Genomic DNA, 18,937 nt, shown 5'->3' on the forward strand with positions numbered 1-18,937 from the left:
CCGGGGTGGAGAGCTGCGGCCCTTCCCCAAGCTGGTGTGAAAACCAGGCCCTTGATGGGGATCAGATAGGCCTGACTGGCCAGGGAGGGGGTGGGAGCTAAGCAGCAGGGACTCTGCAGTCAGACTGCCTGGGTTCAAGTCCAAGAGCCACCACTCATCAAATGCGTGTCTTGAGCAAGTTGCCTAACCTCTGAAGCCTCAGTTTCCTCATCTGAAAAGCTCTCATAGGCTTGTTGTGAGGATTAAATCCATTAATCCATGTAGAGTTTTTAGCTCTGAGTGTGAGCTGTTCCAGGGTGGGTGGGGGGAGGGAGTTCAGTGATGGGGGTGCTGGTGAAGCCAGCAGTCAAGGTACCTCTTGTGCTGGGGAAGGGGTTCCCATGGGCTCCACGTGCACAGTTGCTGCAATACACACTTAGTCCCCCACGTGATCCTACCTCTGATTCTTCTTCTGCTGCTGCTGCTAAGTCGCTTCAGTCGTGTCAGACTCTGTGTGACCCCATAGACGGCAGCCCACCAGGCTCCCCCGTTCCTGAGATTCTCCAGGCAAGAACACTGGAGTGGGTTGCCATTTCCTTCTCCAATCCATGAAAGTGAAAAGTCAAAGTGAAGTCGCTCAGTCGTGTCTGACTCTTCGCTACCCCATGGACTGCAGCCCACCAGGCTCCTCTATCCATGGGATTTTCCAGGCAAGAGTACTGGAGTAGGGTGCCATCACCTTCTCCGCTGATTCTTCTGACTCACCCCTTAAACTTTCCTGAGCGCCCCGTCAGCCTGGTTCTATGTCCCTCGTACATCCCCAGCCTCTCTTCTTCTCCCCCTGCTGAAGGCCCTGCAGGCAGAGAGGGCTCCAGGCCCTGCATCTTTCAGCCGGTCCTAGGAGGCCAAGTCTGGCCCTGTCCCGTGGTCCTGTGGTCCCTGGTCTTCACTGGACCCTTAAGGTGGGCCTCAGCTGCCCCTCCCCAAAGCAAGGCTGAGACAGTCTTGCCACGACCCTCCATAGCTACCTGCTGTTCTACCAGTTCTTGGCCCAGCAAACTTCAAGGCAGGAAATGAGTGTCTGTGTACCATAGGTCGCAGACTTTCCTGCCAAGGCTCACCTCTGGGCTAAGCCAGGCCAGACGCCTGGCCGGTCCTCCATCCCACCTGCCAGGGGCTTTCAGCCTTGGTCTGGCTCTGATGGTGCCTAGATATCAGGGGGTCAGCTCTGCCTGTGATTGCCTGCTGTTGCCTGCTGTGTGGCCTTGGACAAGTTGCTGCCCATCTCTGGACTTCATTTCCCTCAGCCACAAGAATCCGAGGCCAAAATAAAGGATTCAAGGACTGTTCTAGGCCTGAGTAAGGGTAGGAAATGTGTGGTTGGTTAAACTGAACCAGACGAGGCCCGTAACCTGCTTAGCACAGCCCTGGCGGAGCTGATGGTGGCCTCTCCTGCCCCATTTAGAGCACGGGCTGAAGAGTCACGCAGACCTGGGCTGGGATTGCAGTTCTGCCTCTTGGTGACTGTGGGCAAGTGACCTCATTTCTTCAAACCTCAAACTCCTCCTCTTTAAAAGAGGGATAATGATAGTCCCTGATGACAACAGCTAACCCTTGCGGGGCTCTTACTCCATACCAAGCACTGTTCTAAGCACTTATCATGGATTAACTCGTTGAATCCTCACACCAGTCCTTTGAGATGGATAAGAGTATTGTCCCCACTGTGTAGATGGGAAAACAGATGCACAGAGGGGTTAACTGACTCACCCATGGTCACCTGGCTAGGAAGTGGGTGAGCTGGGAAGTGACTCCATGCAGGCTGGCTCCCCAGTCTCCCCGCTTTCCCACCATGCTATCAGGCCTCTTAGAAACAGTGAATGTAAAGGGCTTAACCCAAGCCTGGCACATAGTAATGACTTAATTAATGTTAGCAATTGTTATTCCTGTCACCGTGATTCTCCCATTCCTTCTAGACTTCTGTCTTGACAAGTCAGTAAGAAAACTCTCTGGGCTCCAACCACTCTAGGTTGGAGACTGCGGAGGGCCTAAATGGAATCTTCCTCTTGCCATCCCTTCCATCTGCCAGGAAAACTGAGGGGAGAGAGGGACGTTCGCAGGGATGTGTGGCCTGGGGTGTGCAAGTCGTCTGGGGAGGGGGTGGGTGTTGGTAACTGTCCCTGCTCTCCCAGGGCCTTGGTGATTCTGCACACCCTTATGCCCACCCCACACCCTAGGGGACTGGACTCTTGCTTCTACAATTCCTGCGAAGCCCTTCCCTCTCTTGAGCCCTTCTTTCTTTCCAGCCACCAGAGGCCTCTCTTACAGAACTAGGGTAATGAAGACCCCTCCTGCAGCCCCCACCGTTCTCCTCACTTCCACCCCCAGGGACCTCTCAGCCCTATCCTCAAAAATCCCAGTAATGCCATGGAAATTGAAGTTACCTTAAATATTCTAATCTTATAACAATTTTGCTTCAATCAACATCTAAATGTGACCACATGTGCCCAGACCACCCAGAGGCCTGGTTGGTGGTTTGGGGTGGGGGGTAAGTTTCTAGACAGATGGAGGGCAAGAGGGCTGCTCTCAGGAATGGTCTGGCTCAGGAGGGGCTCCCTGGGGGAGAGGTCTGCAGGTCACTGAGTCCCTTCCTGGCCTGCTCACACTGAGCAATCCTCAGGCAGCCTGGGAAGCACAGGCCTGGGCGGAGTCTCCTTATACTCCCTCCCAGCTGGGCTGGGGGCTGGTGATGCTCAAAGGCAAGGGGAGGCTGGGGCTGGCTTCATGGGCTTGCAGCTCAGAAGGACTTGGTTTAAGGCTCTTTTGGGTCATCTTTTCTGAACCAGGGGCTCTGCATTTTCGTTTTGCCCCGAGTTCACACTGCCCACCCACCTCTATGGGCCCTCCTTACTCCATTCTTACACTTACTCAACAGTGAATAAAAATTTATTGAGTACCTGCTTTGTGCTGAAAATGATGCTAGACACTTGGGAATACAGCAATGAACAATAGAGGCATGGCCCTGAATTTGCAAAATTACCATCTGCAGACACTCATATATCCACACACAGCAATTCTGCAAGATAATTCCCCCAAATATCATGTTCATCATAACTGCCAATTAGGGAACACTCAGCCTAGGCCAGGAAATACACATACTTCATTTTGTTTTATCCTCAAAACAGTCAGCAAGGTAGGCATTATTATCCCCATTTTCCAGATGAAAAAACTGAGGACCAGAGATCCAATTCTTTGTCCAGAGTCACATAGCCAATAAGTGGCAGAGCTGGGGCTCACCCTTGGCTCTCCATTTTCAACCTGTCCTCCCCATTACCATACATGCCTTCAGCTGCTTCCCCATGGATAACATCTCCCAGCATCGTGTCTCCAGCCCTCAACTTGGGGCTACATTTTCATTAAATGAAAGAATTCACATAACAGACACACTCTTCAAGGAACACAGGCAAATAGTCACTCAGTGAAATACAAAAGCACACATATGCAACCCAGAACATACTGGAGAAGAGCTTGGTGTCCAATACTGGGCTGTTTTGGTTCAAGTCCTGAATCTAATATGTGTTAGCTATGTATCTCGGTTTTCTTATCTGCAAAATGGGAATAGTACTAGGAGTATTGTGAATGCTCAACGAGAGATGCATGTGAAATGCTTAGACTAGCACTGGCAGAGTCACTCTGCAGTAAATATTAGCTGTTGCTATGAATAACGTTGGTCTGCATTCACTCACAAGCTGCCATGCTCATCACGCCATCTTCCCAGCCTTCCTCCAGCCTGGCTTGGTCCTAGATGCCCTCATGACTGATGGTCCAGGCCTCCAGAGCCAGAGGGGACAAGCAGCTGCTTCTCTCAGCATCTCCCAGGACTATACCTGTGTGTTGAGGAGTGAGGGTACTGCTTCTCATCTGTTTGGGGTCCATCAGAGAAGCCTTCCTGGAGGAGGCTTCAAGCTCACAGGCTAAGTGAGCCAGGTTGAGTCAGGAGGCTGCTGCCCTGTGCCTTGACTCCCTCCATTATTCCTCACAGCACCCACCCCCTCAACTCTGCTGCAGCGCCCTCTCCCCACCCCCTTCCCCACAGTAGAAACTTTTCTCTCCTTCTGCCAGAAGTGCAAATTGCCCCCAGGAATGCGCTGCATCCCACAGCTCCCCTGGCAGTGGCCAGCGGCCGTCCTGGGGTCAGACCTGGCCCGACATCAAAGGCTGGGGATTGGTAACAGCGAGGCTCCTCACCGCCACCCTCCCCGCCCTCTCTCTGGCCCTCTGGCTTCCAGGGAACAGCACATGGTGGCACTTAAGCTCCAGGAGAATGGAGGATGCCTTTCCTGCACCACCACCCCCTAGCAGCCACAATGGACTACTTGTTAGGAGACTGTTTTAATTTTACTTAATGCAATTTCTGCTCCTGGGCCTCTGTGGCCACCTCCTTCTCAGACCTGGATGCCCAGGACAAATGTAGGGGCAGCTGATCTGCCAGAGAAAGGGGTACCCTGAATCTGGAAATGTCACTGGTTGGGGGCTGGGGCAGGGACAGGACCCTCTTACATCAGGGGAAGAGGGCTGGTACTCTGGTCTCCACTCAGGAGGTGAGGGGGTTGGTTAGACAAGAGCTCAGAGCTAGCGCGTCCAACTCAGGAGGTTGCACGTCTCATACTCAGGAGTATGAGTATGGAGTGTGAATGGAAGCCAGAGACTTCTTTGCCAGTGTGCTTTTTCCAACGCCCTGGGCAGCCATGGAGCTTTGTTTTCAAATGGTTGTGACTAAAGGAAGGGGGCACTTTCAGGCTCTGACCAGCCTCTGAGATTTCCTCCATCAGGTGCATCTTCTGGCAAATTCTGAGAACCAGGGATCCCATGGTTACTCTCGGGATGTTACAGTGATCTGGAGACCCCTGGTGGCCAAAGGCTGCAGACAAGGCCTTTCCTTAGCACTCTGCCCAGCCGGCGCCAAGCCCCAAAGCCACCAGCATGGACTTCTCCAGCCACCCAGGCTCTTTGGGAAGCCCACCTGGTTAGTCAGCCATTCCCATATAGCCAGGCAACCCTGCCCCTTCTTGTCGGGAGGCTGTGCCAGTACATCATAGATGGGGAATGGCCTAGCCTGGGGGCTGTGGGGCAGGGGGTAGTCCACCCTCAGCCACAGTAAAGCAAAGGGGTATGTAATCTACAGCTAATTAATTTCAGAGGTGGGGGGCGCAGCTGTTGGGTAGCTGGGCCTTGTATGGTTGGCTCATCTGGGGAGAGAATGAGGTGATGTTCCGAATAGCTCATAGTCCTCAGCCCTTTCCCTTCCCTCAGCCCCTGAGTGCACATCACACAACTGTGGAGTTGTAATTGGGAGAACTTACTAAGGGGACTTTGTTTCCACAGCTTGCCGACCCTGTAACGCTGCCCAAGTTAAATTCTGGGAAAGGAAATACCCAAAACCTCACGCCATACAAACAGCTGCTGGAAAGTAGGCTGTGGTACTAGGAGGAGAGGAAGGGCGAGGGCCCCCCTGGAGAGAGAAAGGGTGGCGCAGCGCCACTTTTCTTGGCAGGTCTAGACACCACACGCTTTCCACATCGGGCCCCAGCATTCACTCCATCAGCCGCCCTCTCATTCACTCACACTCTGGTGTGACTGCACCCAACCCCATGCTGGGTGCTGAGGATGCAGCTGACCAAAATGGGGTGCCTGCACCGGGGCCCCAAACTGTATGTCTCTGGAAGGGGAGGTAAAGAGGTTCGGAGAAGGGGATCCTAGAGGAAGCATCAGTTCAGTTCAGTCCCTCAGTCGTGTCCAACTCTGCGACCCCATGGACTGCAGCAGCACGCCAGGCTTTCCTGTCCATCACCAACTCCTGGAGCTTGCTCAAACTCATGTCCATGAGTCAGTGATCTCATCCTCTGTCATCCCCTTCTCCTCCCACCTTCAATCTTTTGCAGCATCAGGGTCTTTTCTAATGTGTCATTTCCTCACATGAGGTGGCCAAAGTATTGGAGCCTCAGCTTAAGCATCAGTCCTTCCAACGAATATTCAGGACTGATTTCCTTTAGGACTGATTGATCTACTTGCAGTCCATGGGTCTCTCAAGAGTCTTCTCCAGCACAACAGTTCAAAAGCATCAGTTCTTCAGCGCTTCTTTATGGGCCCCAGAAGTGATCTTTCCTCCTCGTCAGCAGCTTAACCCAGCTGGAAGAGGCACGTCGGGTGTTCCAGCGCCCTAGAACTTTACGACCAGACACACTTCAAGCACAATGCTCCCCTCACCTCAGGCTTGTCCACTAACCTTGGGGAAGGTCCGGGGCTCTGTTTCACCCCAACAACCTGAGTATCTGGACCTCAAGTCCGAGGCTGTCTCCAAGCAGAGTGCTACCAAATATGGCCTGATGACCTCTGACCCCTCTGTTTAAAAGCTACACTAAGCTCTGTGAGACTGAGAGGGCCGTGGGCCTGCTCCTCCACCATCCCACAGTGTGAAGAAGGCATCATGGTTAAGAACGTGGGCTGTGGGGACTTCCCTGGTGGCCCAGAGGTTGAGGATCCACCTTCCTCTGCAGGGGGCACAGGTTCTATCCCTGCGGGGAACTAGATCCCATGTACCACAACCAAGACCCAGCGCAGAAAAAAAAAAGACATGGGCTTGTGGAGTCTGGCTGGGGCTTTGAACCCTGGCTTCTCCACTTACTAGCTGTATGACCGTGGCAACTTGTGGCCTTCTAAAAATGGTATTACTGTGAATTAGATAATGCATACAAAGTGTTCAGTGCAGTGGTGGCACTTGGTAAACACTCATTGAATGGCACCCTAACAAGGTTTACATGGTCTTTCTAGCCACATCCTCCAACGTGGTGGCCAAGACCCCAGGACAGTCCATTTTAGGAACATCTGGGATACTGGTCTGCTTCTAGATTTTGCTATAGACAGTAGACTCAAAAATGACTCTGAAGGAGCCTCCTTGGCCTCCCAGGCTTCCCAGACTCTCTGGTCCACAGGGAGAAGTATTTCTGGATTAGATAAAATCAAGGTAGGGCACAGGACCCAGCAGGTCTGCACACCCCATTGTAACAAAATTCCCAGGGCCGAGCAGAAAGAAAACAGGACATGATTGGGATTTCACTCAAGAATGTGTCTTTATTGAAGAATTTGTAAGAAAAAAAGATGGACCCTCTGTAAAAAGAGGAGATGTTGCCTCCAAACAGCAGGGAGGAATGAGAGACCTGGGTGGTTTCCCAGAAGTCAATGTTTCCGGCCTGACTGGCTCCCCTTTCCTGGCAAGCACTAGAGGGTATCACACTCCAGCCAGCAAATCCGCCCCACCCCTCCCATCGTCTCCTCCCTGTCCAGTGAGTCCTGGACTCCCTACAGTCACTCACCAATGACTTTCTGAAGACCCAGGTATAGGTGCGCGAGGTTTACCTTAATGGGGTCAAAGTGGGTTCTGCTTTGGAAAATTCAAACAGGAATGTAAAATGGTTTGAGCTCCTTCTAGTCCAACCAAGGATGACTACACCCAGCCCCTGTGAAGGGATAGGGAGCACAGAATTTCGCTCCTGAATGCGCACACTTGTAGGTAAATGGACTATATCACAGTCTGCTCTTTATTAACACGGAGAATGGCAACAAGGTTAGAAGAATATATAACATCCGTTAAAGAGTCACTGAATTCTCGACGGCAGGAGGAGCACTGAGGCTTTCTGATCCAACAAGTGCTCCTGCTGGCTGCCCTGGAGTCCTGGGGATGGTCATTCCTCTCCGGCTGGGAGGTTGTCCTCAATCCGCCTGATGAACCTCATCCGGATTTCTGTCACACCATCTCCTTTCAGGGTGTCCTGGACAAATTTGGCCTCCACAGCCATCTGGACCTGGGGGACAGTGTGAAAATGAAGGGGCAGCTGCCTGGCCACGGCCTCTGTGAAATCACTGGGGATGCAGCTATAACTGCCTCACCTAGAGCAGCCTAAACAAGGGGGTTGGTTTCCACAAGGACAAGGTTGCTAGTTCCTGTGAAAAAAGGCAGTGGCCCCAACCCAACAGGAGAGACTAAGCAAAGAACACTCACAAATTAAACTGTCACCAGATAAGCCAATCTGGGAACAGATGCTCCCGGGCTTTGGGGGCTGACAGCACCACCTCCCAGCCTAAGCAATGAGGATCAACACCACGTAGAGATCTCCAACTTGGATCCTATGCTTGGCAGCCTCATCATCTCCAGCAGCGAAGTACCAGGTGAGCGCTAAACCCTTCTTTTCACTCTCATTCATTCATTCAAACATTTATTAAGACCCTACTACCTTTCAGGTGTCTCAGAAGGAAAAGAGCTGCACTCACCATCTCCAAGGCTCCTCGCAACACCCCACACAAGAGATTGGAATAAATAAGGGATGAGTGGTTATCAGGAAGTTCCACGAAGTCCACCAAGGGATTATTTTCCAAAATGAGGGAGAATTCGTCACCAGCTGGGCTCCAATTGGTGATGCTTGGAGTGATGCCCAAGTACATCTTGAATGCCACCTGTCAGGAGACACACAATGGCACTATGGGAAGAGCAGGAGGGGCTGTGCACCAGGGAAGGTGATGTGATGGGACCAGAAAGGGGACTTAAATGGCTCTGGAAAAAGACTAGGGCCTCCGCAAGACACTGAAGCTTCAGGTATTCAGGGCAAAGAAGGAAAAGCAACTGTGCACAACTCCATACCTCTCTCCTTCCAGTGGGGCTTTAATCCACAGGGATGCTCCCAACCATTCTTCCCTTTTTCATAATCTGTACTATTCTTAAACCACCAGCAAGGCTTCTTTGGCCCAGACAGCTGCCTAGCTATCCTTCTGGAATACTAAGGGCCTCTCTAAGGGAGAGGGTGGTAAGCAGTGCCTTCCAATGATAATTCTTCAGCATGGCCTGGTGGCCCAGGATAATGACCTTGGCAATGACATCTGCAGTTTCCCGAAAGTCATGGCACCTCCCGACGTTTGACCGTGCCAAGAAATCTTCAATCAGTCGGACTCCAATGTTATAGCCCCTGGGAAAGAAATGAGAGAACCGACTATGTTATGGGGTCTGAATGTCTTATGTCTGAATGTAATGCTGTTAGTGGTACAGGGACAATGAGGACAATCCCCAAACCTCCCAATAAATAAGCAGTGGAAACAGCACCCGAAGGGTTGGCTCTGACAGAGGACCTTGTTCTGGGCTCTAAGGGACCACGTAGACTCGGCGTGCTCAGGAGTCCCGTTCCTGTCTCTCCCACGGAGGAGCCCACTCACATTTTGTCCAGCTGTTTGTTCACATCTTCATCATTTTCATAGTCCTTGCAGAGCTGGGTAACTAGAGCCCCGTAGGTCAGGGTGAAGAGCTCAGAGCTCTAAAAGAGATTGAAAAGGCAGTCAGGAGCAAGCCACACAAAAGAGAAGGTTTGGGGAGACTCTAGATCAGCCTCAGTGCAACTGGCAGAATTCAATGGAAGGCTATGGTGTCCCGTGGGAAAGAGCATCATCCTCTGTGGAGTAACCAAAGAATCTGGCTCCCTAGGGTCAACGCAACAGGGCTGCAACCAGACCCACTCGAAAATGGGCTGGGAAAGGTGCCTCATCCACTGAGCAGTCACCCTTCCAACACACCGAGGTGACTTCTGCTGACCCAGGACCCCACCACAGCTGCCAAGCCGAACTGCACTCCTGAGGCCCCATCTAGGAGCAGCAGAGGAGTGGGGAGGAAGGAAGTACCAGATGAAGTCCACTGCACTAGTGAAGACCCCTCCAAGTCACCAACAGGGGGAAAAATAATGTTCCTCTTGACACAGCTGAAGTGTTTGTAGGAAAGGGGTAACTGAAGGAAATACAATCTTTTCTGTGCCTGGAACACAATATTGACCTGGACTGGCTTCTATTACAACCCCAGTTAGAATCACAGAATCTCTTTCTCAGATAAAGAATCCTGTCACCTACCTACCAAAAAACAGAGAGATGGGAAGGTGAAAGGAACAGCAAATACCAAGACTATAGAATAAAAGCAGCAGGTTGGAGCAGAGGCATTATCAAAGTTAAACAAAGTGAGAAGCGTGTTAACATCTGGGTCAACGTACTTACATAGAAATAAGGCTGAAAATCAAGTGCCACCCAACCAGTGCCTTCTGCATGGAGGCTTGTCAGACCTGCAGAAGAGCACCCTTCTGTCTGCAAGTCTTCTGGGGAAGAAAGTATAACTCAAGTCAAAGCCCAGGCTCCCAGGACCCATCGTTCCTCACCTCATCCTCAGGGCCTGGCGATGAGGTCACTGCAAGAATAGTAATGCGAAAGCCTTTTGCTTACATACTGCATTCTATTTTTCATTATCTCAGTTTCCACTCCACACTAACTCTGTAAAGCATAAAGGGCAGGAACTAATCTGGTTTTAGAGATGAGGAAACTTCAGTAATTTGTCCAAGGACAGCTAATTCTTGACAAAAGTAATTGGGGGGACAGACACCAGAAGTTTCTAAGCCACTGTTCATTCTGTTCACTGTGCCCAACAACTGCAGTATTAATCACCTCCCCCCCCAAAAAAACAAAAGATAGCTATACTACGGAGTCAAAAAGAATCAGCTTCTGAATAAGTAAGCTCTCTGAATTCAACTAAAACAGGTCAGGGTATCTCCAAGATCAGGGTATATTACCAAGTATGGCAGTTAAAGGGGAGCTATTAAGGAGAAGAATGATTTTTAGTAAAGTTAAGGGTTTGGCATTAGAGTGGCCTGGGCATGAATGGATGGAGACAGTCCAGCAGTAACCAGTCCATAGAGTTGGCGCCACTGCATTAAATCAGAAGAGCTTTCCTTGCATTATTAATGAATCCCAGGACTGAGAATCCAAGAGCCTTGCCCACCATGATGCCAAGTAACATACATATCACGATGTTATTAAGCACTTCACACATGCAGCAGCCCCCAATTTATCAATAAGAAAAATCAAGGCCCTAAACAGATCTGTTGGTGCTCACAGAATCAATAAGCCTGGAATCTGGGAATGGAATATGACCCAGACTCTCCATAGCCTCTCTTAATTTCTAAGTTTATCTCCACTCAATTATGAACCAAGCCTATGTGGAATAATAGCTCATGACATAAATAGTGCACGACAACGGAAAAGGAAATGAGCTGTAGTGTAGGAACAACCTTTCACTCAAGGTTTACTATGTACCAGAAACTACCTAACAGGAGGGAAACAAGCAATAAACTGAATAAATAAATGGTTTGCCAGACAGTATAAGAGCCACGGAGGAAAATGAGTGTATAAGATTAGTGAGTATTTATGTTCACCGATATGTATATGGGGGGGGGGTCAATTTTAGATAGGGTAGTTAGAAAAGGCCTCATTAAGATGACGGTTGTACAAAGACCCGAAGGTAATAAGGAAAAGCCATGAAGATATGTAGGGGAAAAAACTGGAGGCAGCAAGTGTAAGGCCCTGAGGTGGGAGTATGTCTGCTATGTGTGAGATACAGCTAGGAGAGCAGTGTGACCAGAGATGAGTAAACCCAAGAGAGAACAGAAGAGGAACTCAGAGAAGTAACAAGAGGCTGCAGTCTGAAGACCCTTATAACTTAAGGTTCCACGGTACCATAAAGGTCACATAATTCAACCAGCCCCATTTTGTCACTGAACATAAGCACATTCTTCCTCCCAACAGAAACAGGAATCTCTTCGCAAAACTTCTACTTTCAGACTGCTTTAATTATGTTTAATAATAACGATCATTAACATTTATAAAACTTTTAGAGTATCTTCACAGACAGTTACTTATTGATCTTCACAACAACCATGAGAGGTCAGCAAAATAAACACTATTTATCCCCATTTTACAGGGGATAGGTTAAGTAACTGAGACTCACTCTTCTTAATGCTGAGCACTGTCCTGTAAAAAGTTATTAAGTCTTCCTAAGTCACTGCTTAATCTCCCTGAATATCAGCTTTTCCCAGCTGTACAGTGGTGGCAACATTATGTGCCCTTCAGGATTATCAGTGAGAAGAGTGCCTGCTGCATAGCACCTACTCAAGAAGTAGGTACGGTAGGATTCCCCCGGCAGTCCAGGGGTTAAGACTCCACACTTCCACTGCAGGGGCATGGGTTCGATCCCACATAAGGCCAAAGAAAAAAAGAAAGAGTAGATGTTGTTATTTTTGTTCTTAAACTGCTTCTCTGTGGTCACAGAAAGCACTCTGAAGGAGGTTCAAAGAGGGAGATTCTGAATCACTAGAAAGAACTTTAAAGCAATTAGTAAGGATACAGGGTTCATAGTCAGAAGACCTGATTCTAAGTATAGACTTGTCACTGGCTGAAAGACTTTAGCTAAGTCACTTCACTCTGCTGAGCTTCAATCTTTCCCCAACAAAAAAAGTAACAGTGAAATCTGACGTGCCAATCACAGGGTTGATGGAACGGGAGGGTCTAATGAGATAATGGACTTAAGATGCTTTGCAGACCAAGAAACCACAGGAGTGAGTTCATGCTGGCAAAGTCAAGTACTTCAGGCACCCTGTGCAGAATAAGTTAAGCCAAGCCCTACACTCAGGTAAGCTCCTGCACTTGATGGTTTTCAGGCAGCTTTGTAGTCAGTGCACCAAACAAAACATCCAAACTCCTTAGGGGGCTAACCTTTGGAGGTGAAGTTCCAAGATACTTATTAAGAGTCATGCTTACTATTTTTGTCAACACAAATAACCCAGTGTGACTGCCCAGCAAGATGCTAGGGAAGGAAGGTCAGTAACAGGACTGAGTCCCTCCCTCTTCGTCACTCTCCAGCCTCCTGTCAAGAGAGATTCTGAGGGCTGCTACTTAAGTAGTAACTCATCTGAGCTCTGGAGAATAGTCACAACACAAAAAAAGGGCAGGCCTAAACACACAAAGGTTAGTTAACATCTTCACTAACAAGAATGCCTGTGTGGTGACCATTTCGTAGTGTATAGTGTTGCTGCTGCTGCTGCTAAGTCGCTTCAGTTGTGTCCGACTCTGTGCGACCCCATAGACAGCAGCCCACCAGGCTCCGCCGTCCCTGGGATTCTCCAGGCAAGAACACTGGAGTGGGTCGCCATTTCCTTCTCCAATGCAGGAAAGTGAAAAGTGAAAGTCAAGTCACTCAGTCGTGTCCAACTTTAGCAACCCCATGGACTGCAGCCCACCAGGCTCCTCCACCCATGGGATTTTCCAAGCAAGAGTACTGGAGTGGGGTGCCATTGCCTTCTCTGTGTATAGTGTTAGGTTGGTGCAAACGTAATTGTGGTTTTACATTGTTGAACTCTGCTGTTTGATACTGGAGTACGTTCTTACTAAATGTGGTCATGTTATACATCGTTTTAATGTGTATGTCGCACTTTATGATTTTTTGCTAATGACACTACTTGCTGTTTATTTTATGTTTATTCTATTTTGTTATTTTTAAAAAATATTTATTTGGCCGTGCCGGGTCTTAGTTATCAAATGTGAGCTCTTGGTTGCAGCATATGGGATCTAGTTCCTTGACCAGGGATCGAACCTGGGCCCTCTGCACTGGAAGCTCAGAATCTTAACCACTGGACCACCAGGAAAGTCCCTTATGTTTATTTTAGACTAGGGAAATGATGTTACACAAAAAGCAAATTTGAGCGATTTTCTTATTCAAGTTCAAAATGGGTCATAAAACAGCAGATACAACTCGCAACATCAACAACGCATTTGACCCAGGGACTGCTAATAAATGTACAGTGCAGTGGTGGTTCAAGAAGTTTTGCAAAGAAGACAAGAGCCTCGAAGATGAGGAGCGCAGTGGCCGGCCATCGGAAGTTGACAAGCATGCAACGACAATGGCCAACTGAGAGGATCGTCAAGGCTCATCCTGTTATAACCACACGAGAAGTGGCCAAAGACCTCAACGTCAACCATTCTACCGTTCAGCACTTGAGACAAACCGGAAAGGTGAGAAAGCTCAATAAGTGGGTGCCTCATGAGCTGAAAATCAAAAATATCATCATTCTGAAGTGTCATCTTCTCTTACGCTATGCAACAACGAACCATTTCTCAATCAGATTATGATATGTGACGAAAAGTGGATTTTATGTGACAACCAGTAACAGCCAGCTCAGTGATTGGACCAAGAAGAAGTTCCAAACCACTGCCCAAAGCCAAAATTGCACCAAAAAATGGTCACAGTCACTGTTTGGGGGTCTGCTGCCTGTATCTTCCACTACAGCTTTCTGAATCTTGGCGAAACCATTATATCTGAGAAGGATGCTCAGCAAATCGATGAGATGCACTGAAAACTGCAACGCCTGCAGCCGGCATTGGTCAACAAAAAAGAGCCCAATTCTGCTCCAAGACAACGCCTGACCACAGGTCGCATGACCAGCGCTTCAAAAGCTGAATGAATTGGGCAACAAAGTTTTGCCTCATCTGCCACATTCACCTGACCTCATTCGACCAACTACCACTTCTTCAAGCATCTCGACAACTTTTTGCAGGGAAAATGCTTCCACAACCAGCGGCAGGCAGAAAACGCTTTCCAAGAGTTCGTCGAATCCCAAATCACAGATTTTTACACTATAGAAATGAACACGCTTATTTCTTGTTGGCAACAATGTGTTGTTTGTACAACCAAAAAAATGTGTTGGTTCCTATTTTGATTAATAAAGATGTGTTTGAGCCTAGTTATAATGATTTAAAATTCACAGTCCAAAACCACAGTCCAAACAAAAAATTATGTTTGCACCAACCTAATAATATCGAATCACTATATGCACATGGAACTAGCATAGTGTTGTAGAGAAACTTTAATGTAAAAAGAAAAAGGATGCTGGGACTTCCCTGGTGGTCCCGTGCTCAGGACTCCATGCTTCACTGTAGAGGGCGTGGGTTCAATACCAGGTAGGGGAAACTGAGATTCCTCAAGCTGCTTGCTGTGGCCAGAAATAAATAAATAAAGATAGTGAAACTGATGTTGATAGCAATGAAGACACTTGCCCAAGGTCACACCAGTAAGCAGTGAAGCCAGGGCTCTATCCCAGACACTTCTATGCTCCTGGCATTGTATATTTTTCAACCTCTCTCAGAGAGGACTGCTTCTCAGGGTTAGGGACTAGGACTTCAACTCTGCATTTCCCACAATGCTTTGCACAGAGCTGGGCCCCAGGAAAAGTTTGCTAGACAAATGGGTTGTTTCTCTTTGCACAGATTAAAAGCAGAGATCTAATTACTTGGCCATATTCACCATTTACGTTTCAGAAGGGTTAACTGGGAACACAGCAATTAGCAGAAGGCTGGGCTGATTGGGAAGTGGACTGCTAGAGGCAGAAGCTCCCCAGGCAGACAGGAAAGAAGGGGAGCATGTCAAAACCAGGTGGCTACAAAGAGGATCATGTGACAAGCCTCAGGTGGGTACCAATAGGAACTGAATGACAGGATGAACCAAACCTTCATGTCACTCACTTAATACAGATTGCCTAGTGCCAAGCATCATTTTAGGTGCTGGAAGTACAGCAGTTAACAAATCAACCCTTGCTTTCGTAGAGTTATTCTCATGGGGCGACTATAAACAAACAAGTAAATACATAATTTATAATGAAGCATTTTAAATGAAATAGACAGTGCTTGAAGAGAAACAGTAAGAGGATTGAGAACTAGTCAGACGGAGGTGAGTACCTGTAAATGAGGTGAGGAGGAGCTACTCTCTGGGGGAAAGGTTCCAAGCAGAGACCACAGCAGGAGCAAAACTCTTGAAGCAGGAGTGCACTGATGCCAGTCCCTAATTCCCTCAATTCACCAAAACTAAGTGAATACTGAGGGATGCCGGGTAGGGACTGAAGGTTCCTGCTAAACTTGTATTAAAAGTTTCAATGTTGGTTTCAAGTTTTTAAAAAAGATACGAAAAAGAGTTAGATATGAAAACTAAACAGGAAAACTTCTGATATCTGCTCACAGAGGAAAAGGAGAGGAAAATAAACATTTACGATGTCCCTTGCATTTTACACTGTTATCTCACTTAATCCTAGAAAGGCATTATTTCCCCACTGTATAGATAAGTGAACTGAGGACCAATCAGGATTCCAACAAATATCCATGCTTTTTACAATACATCAGGGGTCACCAACCTCTGGGATCTAAGGCCTGATGATCTGAGGTGGAGCTGATGTAGTAACAGAAATAAAGTGCACAATTATGTAACGCGCTTGAACCATCCCCAAATCACCTGCACCCCACGCCCCATGGAAAACTGGCCTCCATGAAACTGGTTCCTAACTCCAAAAAGGTTGGGGACGGCTAACCTGCATGACACTGCTGCCTAGCAAAACACTCTTCTTCCTTTTTCTTCTTATTTCCTCCAAAACAGGAATTCTTAACCTATGATTCACAGAGTATTTTCGGGGGCCCACAAGTTCCCCCTAAATGTAAGTAAATGTCTGTTTATGTTTGTCTATTTACTATTCCTGGGGAGGTCCACAGCTATTATCTACTTTTCAAAGAGATCCGACAGAGGAAAAGTACAGTACTACTCTGGAGTAACAGGGCCTCCTGCTGCCCATATTTGGTGGCTGTTCCTGGTATAAGATACAAAGGTGTAATGGAAGTTGTCATCTTTTGTAGAGCTGAGTGTCAACAAAAGGCCGCAGATCTGCCCTGCATGCGACCTTTAATAACTCAGTTTGTAAATCAGAAAATAAAGACAAATGGGCAATTCTAGAGGAAGTAAGAAGATGCCAAAGAAAAGAAACACCTGTCAAGAAATCCCCTCAGTTTGGAGAAAAACATCATCCACTTTACTTTCCAGGCCAGCCCCCATCGGCAGCCAAACTTTCTAGGATAGATGGTGTCCTACTATTTCCAGGACAAGAAAGGAGCCTGTCCACCTTCACCAGAGGGGGACCACTTACGGTCTACTCTGGCCCACCCCTTACTCTCTTGCTTTCTGGTTAAATCAGTACCTGAGCATCTCACAATGCCCCCGGCACAATGTGGGAGACATTATAGTCCAGTAGTCTGAAGCATTAGCTTTGAAGTCAGAGAGACATGGGTTCAAATCCTAACTCGTCTTAGCTGTAAATAGGGGCAAGTTATGCAACCTCTGAGTTTTAAAACGGCGATTTTATCATCCACCTGACGAGTTATTTTGCGGGTTAAATGAGATAATAGACGTAAAGTGCTTGGCCCAGCGCCTAATGCAGCAAGAGAGCAACAGTGGGAGCTACTATTATCGTCGCCGTCGTTGTTGGTCTCGTACCCAATCGCACTCAGGTGGCGGGGGAAGAGGTTTTCGAGCTCCTCCAGCGGCCCTCCAACCTGCCCCGCACCCGGCACGCTCCCAGAGCTAATCTCCGCTCTCGACCCACCAATGAGCCCATTCCTTCCCTCCAGCGGAACCACTCCCTCCCAGGGCTGGTAGAAGGCGCCTTTCCAGTTGAGACTTGCACCCCGCGCTGGGCCCCTTCCCCAGAACACCTCCATTCCGCCCCACCCGCCGAGGTCACACGCTCCGGTTACCATTTTCTTGCTCTCGGTGCCACGGTTCGCCTGCCTCGACATGGTGCCGGCCGCCTTACCCTGCCTCGCCACAGACCCACTCGGCAACCCCTCCCAACACTGCTCGACCCAGCCAGCTGCCCCCTCAGCGTTAAGGATTGACCGGCACCGACTCACCGCGCCGGCGCAGCTGGCCGCGGGGCACCACGGGACTCGTAGTCCGGCAGACGAGGGTTCTTCCCGCCCAATAAACGCCGGACCGCAGCACCCAACAGCCCCACTGGCAACACCGCCCCTTAGTGCAGCCCGACTACAACTCCCAGAATGCTCCGCGCACAGAGGACTCTTGTAACATGGCTCCCTATCGCCTGGTTTATGGCCGCTGGGTGGCGTCCGCAGCTTGCAGTAATCCTGTATCATCGCCACAGTTCTTTCCCACCCTGCCTAACCCTCACTCTGATGCTCCGCAAATTCCTCCCGCCAGGGATGGTCTTGGAAAGTCCCTGTTTCAAACTAGCTTCTTCCGCTGTTGCTGCAATTCAGAGGCAGAAGCTCCCAGGATGTCCCAGAAAATTGGCCATGGCTCCTACACAGATCTGGCTGCTTCTTTACAAAAATATTTGATGACCACCTACTATGTGGCAAGTATTTCACCAGTGACTTTCTCTTCGAACTGTCATCTGTCCCCAAACCCCAAAGGCAGCGAGCACCTGCATCCTACCACCGTGGCTTCCTGATGAAATATCCAGTCTGATAAAGTTCAGGTCAATTTCTCCCTCTCTCTTCCCTAGAACAAGACTGGTTCCCAGAAAAGAAAGATCACGTTGGTAGCAGCCGGTTCTGGATTTTAATCCTAGCTTTGCCATTTTAGGCAAATTGCTGGCTCTCTCGGTTGTTGTGAAGGTTGGTGAGACATGTATGCAGAGCACTTGGCACAAAGTAAACGTGCATTCCCTTTCTTTAAGCCACTCTCTGAAAGCACAGCCCTGCAAACAGGCCCCAGAAATACGAGGGGAATGAACTGGCCACACCCTCACCCATCACCAAGGGGAAGTCCTACGGTCCCTGACCATAGTTCTTCGGTTTCAGCTCCAACCATCCCTGCCTGGCTAGTCAGTTCTGAGAGGACTGTGCTATTAGTCCCTGAGCCCCGTCTTCTGACTTAGGCCTGGTAGCCTGACTCTGGCAGCTGCATTCTAGCCCCTAGTCTTCACCATGACAACCAGCCTGACCAGACTTGAGCCATCCTGGCTGGGGAAGGCTGGGGGGCCCAAGCTGCTCAGCCTGAAAACCAGTACCCAAGATTCCCCCAGTCTGTCCCTCTTGGTGCAGAACCAATTATTATTTTACTCTTCTCCTGTGGCACAGACATGCTGGGGACTCTCTAGAGGCAGTGACCTTTGACTCTGTCCTGTGTCAGTGCCTGGGCTGAGGGCTCTGGGAAGGAACATGAGGGTCAGTTGGGGGTAGGGATGAGAGAGCAGGGGTGGGCTAGCCCTCAGAG

The 18,937-nt window shown here is 49.0% G+C and overlaps 1 protein-coding gene across 5 annotated transcripts; it reads right to left on the reverse strand.

Annotated features, from left to right (window-relative positions):
- Positions 2,905-17,685, reverse strand: TRAPPC3 (trafficking protein particle complex 3). 5 transcript variants are annotated; one of them, XM_005678702.3, is made up of 6 exons: positions 17,455-17,568; positions 10,060-10,157; positions 9,238-9,335; positions 8,894-8,993; positions 8,305-8,487; positions 7,082-7,838 (listed from the first exon to the last, which is right to left on the reverse strand). In XM_005678702.3, coding segments are annotated over exons 3-6 (405 nt in total). In that variant the 5' UTR covers positions 9,240-9,335; positions 10,060-10,157; positions 17,455-17,568; the 3' UTR covers positions 7,082-7,718. The 5 variants fall into 5 exon arrangements, with proteins under 5 accessions (XP_005678758.1, XP_005678759.1, XP_005678760.1 ...); XM_005678703.3 differs by having other exon boundaries at positions 10,060-10,154; positions 17,455-17,554; XM_005678701.3 differs by lacking the exons at positions 7,082-7,838; positions 10,060-10,157 and adding an exon at positions 2,905-3,581 and having other exon boundaries at positions 17,455-17,604.

The sequence above is a fragment of the Capra hircus genome, chromosome 3 (assembly GCF_001704415.2).
Source record: "Capra hircus breed San Clemente chromosome 3, ASM170441v1, whole genome shotgun sequence".
Taxonomy (NCBI): Eukaryota; Metazoa; Chordata; class Mammalia; order Artiodactyla; family Bovidae; genus Capra; species Capra hircus.

Bases quoted from the DNA above. Each gene is read 5' to 3' on its own strand.
- TRAPPC3 (XM_005678700.3), bottom strand. From the start codon at position 17,496: ATGTCGAGGCAGGCGAACCGTGGCACCGAGAGCAAGAAAATG. The intron at 9,336-17,454 runs GTAACCGGAGCG...AATCTCTTTTAG, and splicing joins GCACCGAGAGCAAGAAAATG to AGCTCTGAGCTCTTCACCCT. The intron at 8,488-8,893 runs GTCATTATCCTG...GTCTCCTGACAG, and splicing joins CTGCAGATGTCATTGCCAAG to GTGGCATTCAAGATGTACTT.